This window comes from Pygoscelis adeliae, unplaced genomic scaffold (genome assembly GCF_000699105.1).
Source record: "Pygoscelis adeliae isolate BGI_AS28 unplaced genomic scaffold, ASM69910v1 Scaffold399, whole genome shotgun sequence".
In the NCBI taxonomy this organism is placed as follows: domain Eukaryota; kingdom Metazoa; phylum Chordata; class Aves; order Sphenisciformes; family Spheniscidae; genus Pygoscelis; species Pygoscelis adeliae.
Window position 1 is genome coordinate 1,462,780 of NW_008825609.1, and position 3,981 is coordinate 1,466,760.

Genomic DNA, 3,981 nt, shown 5'->3' on the forward strand with positions numbered 1-3,981 from the left:
TCCGCTGGGCGGGCGGCGGAGCCGGTGCGTACGGGGCGGCGGGGAGGGCTCTCGGCCTCTTTCCCCGGTGCGACGCCCGCGCTTCTCTCTTTCTTCCCGCAGGGATCCTCAACTTCTGTGCCAATAACTACCTGGGGCTCTCCAGCCACCCCGAGGTGATCCGTGCTGCCGCGGAGGCCCTCGAGAAGTTCGGCGCCGGGCTCAGCTCCGTCCGCTTCATCTGTGGTACCCAGGTACGGGGCACCGGGGCAGCATCCCTTGCTCCAGGGTAGCCTTTCTCAGGGGCTCCGCTCAGACTCCCGTCTTGGCACTCGCCTGCGCAGTGCTAAGGTACACGTGGCCAGGCCGAAAAAAAGCCTGCTGAGTCCCCCGCTAGCCAAAGATCTGGAAATACGCCAACTTAAACCGTTACAACCCCTCAGAGAGCAAAGAAATTAAACACCCCTCTGAATTCAGAAGGTGAATGTCTTTTTTCCCCTCCCTTAAGGGCCAAAATTACAGCGAGCCTGACTTGAAATGGCTCTGTCAAACCCACCCCGGTTTGTCCCCGCTGGAGCCCTTTCAGAGCCCCGGCTGGTTAACTGCAAAGAAAACTCAGAGCGGCTCCCCCGTGGGTGGGGAGCTTGGAGTCTCCCTGCTGTGCTTTTGGCGTCCAAACCCATAACCGCATTTTAGGGCCGCGTTTGCAAACTCTTTCTGAACACAACTAACTTCTCCCACGCACACACCCCTTTTCTGCATAAAACCTGGCTGTTTCCTCCCCTTGCAGTCAGCGTCTAACAGCAGCGGGCAAGCAAGAACTTGTGCTGCCCCACCGTTGACGCTCGCTCCTCTCTTCTCTTTAGAGCATACACAAGGACTTGGAGGAGAAGATCGCGCGTTTCCACCAGCGGGAAGACGCCATTCTCTATGCCAGCTGCTTTGATGCCAACGCTGGTATCTTTGAGGTTCGTAGGGCTTTCCCTGTGCTGTGCGTGGAGGAGGGAGGTGACGGCGATGTGCTTGCCGTGCCTTCCAGAGGCTCTGATGTGAGCTCTGTGCCACAGAGAAGATAGCAGTGACCGGTGGTGGAGAACCGTGACTTGGTGCCCTTGGACTGGGGGAGCCATGCAGAGCTGTTTAATCAGCCCTCACCTCCCCCTTCCCCAGCCAGCTCCAGGTTTTGGGGAGGGCTCCCATTTCTGGGGAGGTACTCCCCCTTGAAGCGTAAGGCAGGGGGAAGGGGTGATCCCCCGGGCTTGCTAGGGAAGGGGAGGGAGGTTCTGAGCTCAGAAGCCTGGCATAAGGAAAGTGGAAAGTTTAGCGGTGCCAGGAGAGACGTGGCAGCTGCAATCGAATGCAGCCTTGTCCTCCACACTGAGATGCTGGAAGATCTTATTGAGTCATCACCCTGGAGCAAAGGAGGATCCTTTCTGTTTGGCATGGCCAGGCCCTGCTGACCCCAGAGGATGCAGTGCTGTCGGATGAGCTGAACCATGCCTCCATCATTGACGGGATCCGCCTGTGCAAGGCTAACAAGTACCGCTACAAGCACATGGACATGCAGGACCTGGAGGCCAAGCTGCAGGACGCGCAGGTACGGAGGTCTGCTCCCACCTCAAGGTGAGGGTGCTTGCTTAGCTGTGCTGCCTACACAGTAAGCAGCCCCAAAGGGGCTTGAGCTCTGTCTTTTCCCGTGCAATAGGCATCGTTTTTGCCGATAGGCACAGGTAGGCATGGATGGGCAAGGTGGGGAAGCAGCTGGTTGCAATGCAAACCCCCTGTCTCGGTTAGATATATCCACTCCCTACAGGAGTTGTACTGTGTCCCGGTCTCCTTCGCCAGCCCCTCTCCTCAGGGTGACATCTTCACCCCTGGGGATGCCACTCTCCCTCCCACAGAAACATCGTCTGCGGCTGGTGGCCACCGACGGTGCCTTCTCCATGGATGGTGACATCGCACCCCTGCGGGAGATCTGCCAGCTGGCCCAGAAGTATGATGCCCTGGTCTTCATTGACGAATGCCATGCCACAGGCTTCCTGGGACCCAATGGCCGGTAAGGGGCTCTTTTACCCCTGTTTCTCGCCCCCAACCCCAATTACCTCTGAGGCAAGGCCAAAGGTGGTGATGGCCAATGTGTTTTTGTGTGGGGACTCCTGGAACCACCGTTTCTTGAAGGCTTCGCACCCCACCTCTGCCTCAGCCCTCCCCTCCTGATGATATATCCCTTTTGGGGCACCTGAGGTGATTGAAGGGAGATACTTTAGCACTGACCCATCCCATTGCAACAGACACTTCTCTGTGTGCAAGGGATGGTGTGACCATCTCATCTGCCTCTCCTGGCAAGCAGTTGGACTTCCTGATTTCCGAATCCTTCCCCTCCCAGCTATCACTTTGAAATGCTTGGGTCTTGGGGGTTCTGTGGAGTTAGCTTGCACAGTTTGATAATTCCCTCAGGGCAGCTTTTTCCTCCATCCCCTGGAGATCCGCCAGGTGCTAAGCAGTACACTTGCTGAGGTGCTTTGCTGAGAACAGACACTTCATGTGCTTGTTCTGTTCAGGCACGAGTGCCAAGCGCTCTGTTGCGTGGTCCTTCCTGCTCTCTACTGAAAGGTAGAGAGCCGCGTGAGGCAACACCTGTAGGAGCGAACAATGGGTCCCTCCTCAGATGGAGGGATAGTGCAGGAGATGACAAGAGGAGAGAGCCATCTCTGAAAAAGCCAAAAGTTGCTCTATGGAGAGCTCCCTTCCAGCTCTCTCCTCTCTAGACAGTTCTCATGTGGGAAGCTGGCAAGTCCACATGAAGCTGTGAAATGGGTGAGAAGTGGAAACTAAGACCCTCCTTCCTTGGGGCATGGTAGCCATCTTATGGGTTAAGGTAGACCTTGTCGCTCTGTCCCAGTGGGCTCTCTGGTCCCAGCAACTGCAAAAACAACTGTTTGACTGCTCTGAGGTGTGTAAGTGCACAACGGCTTGAGGAAGAGAGAACGGTTACCGAGTGCTTCCTGAGTTATGCCAGTTTCAGTGTGAACCTGATGCTGTTGTCTATAACACTGTGTTTCAAGAGAGCCAACAGAGAAACTGGGTGGCCATGCCCCGTCCTGCCTTTTTGGGCTGGAGGATGTGAAGCTGCAGAGCACGTTTGCCACATCCAGTTGGTTCCACTAGCGTAGACCTTGACATGGGTGCTTTAGGCCTGCGTGCATTTAGGGCAGCACATCAGTGATGTGCACAGCCCACCTCAGAGGACATCGGCTACTCTAGCCAGGCAACTGTTTTTCCCTGGTGTATGCTGATGGTGTGGTGTGTCAGAGGCGTGTGCAAGACCTACATCGATGGGTAGTGCTTTCTTTGGACTATTAAACTTCTGTGTGGGAAGTTTGAGTGCTCTCCCATCTGTAAGGGATGAAGAACCCGTGCTCTTACCTTGGGAGATCCCAGCTTAGCCTTTCTGCAGGAGAAGGGAAGGTCAGCACTTGGGTTGAACTACCACAGGGGGATGTTCTTCCTCTACCAGAAGGGGGGACACCAGAGACCTGGCTGGTGGCGCTTTGTTTCCCTTGAGGCATCAGGTGTAGAGCAGCTTCCCTGGTGCGTGCTGGCACAGCTGATAACGTGACATTCCTTTTTCTACAGGGGTACCGATGAGCTGCTGGGAGTGATGGACAAAGTCACCATCATCAACTCCACCCTGGGAAAAGCTCTTGGAGGAGCTGCAGGTGAAGGCATTTTCCTGTCCAATGCCCTCCATGCCCTAAAGAGCTCCACAGCATTGCTTTGGTGTTTCCTTCCTCTGCCTAATGATAGAGCAACAAATGCATGTTGTCCTCTTCTACTGGTGGCATGAGGCTCAGTTTGGGACCCTGCTACAGGGTCAAGGGAGGTCCTGCCATGTGCTCCTTCCACTGTCATCTTCCCCATGCATTTGCCTTTAGGGTCGAGGTGGAAACACTTGGTAAAAGGCATCAGCTGTGATTTTTTTAGGCCTGGTTTGTACTGAAA

General features: G+C 55.3%; 1 protein-coding gene across 1 annotated transcript in view; it reads left to right on the top strand.

Annotated features, from left to right (window-relative positions):
* Positions 1-5: 5 nt before the first annotated feature.
* Positions 6-3,981, top strand: part of GCAT (glycine C-acetyltransferase) — a gene marked incomplete at its 5' end in the record, with an annotated part of 5,559 nt that continues 1,583 nt past the window's right edge. Inside the window, 6 exons of the mRNA XM_009332667.1 lie at positions 6-24; positions 103-233; positions 846-947; positions 1,430-1,576; positions 1,881-2,035; positions 3,616-3,698. Of these exons, the coding sequence (XP_009330942.1) occupies positions 6-24; positions 103-233; positions 846-947; positions 1,430-1,576; positions 1,881-2,035; positions 3,616-3,698 (637 nt within the window). The remainder of the gene's footprint in view (positions 25-102; positions 234-845; positions 948-1,429; positions 1,577-1,880; positions 2,036-3,615; positions 3,699-3,981) is intronic.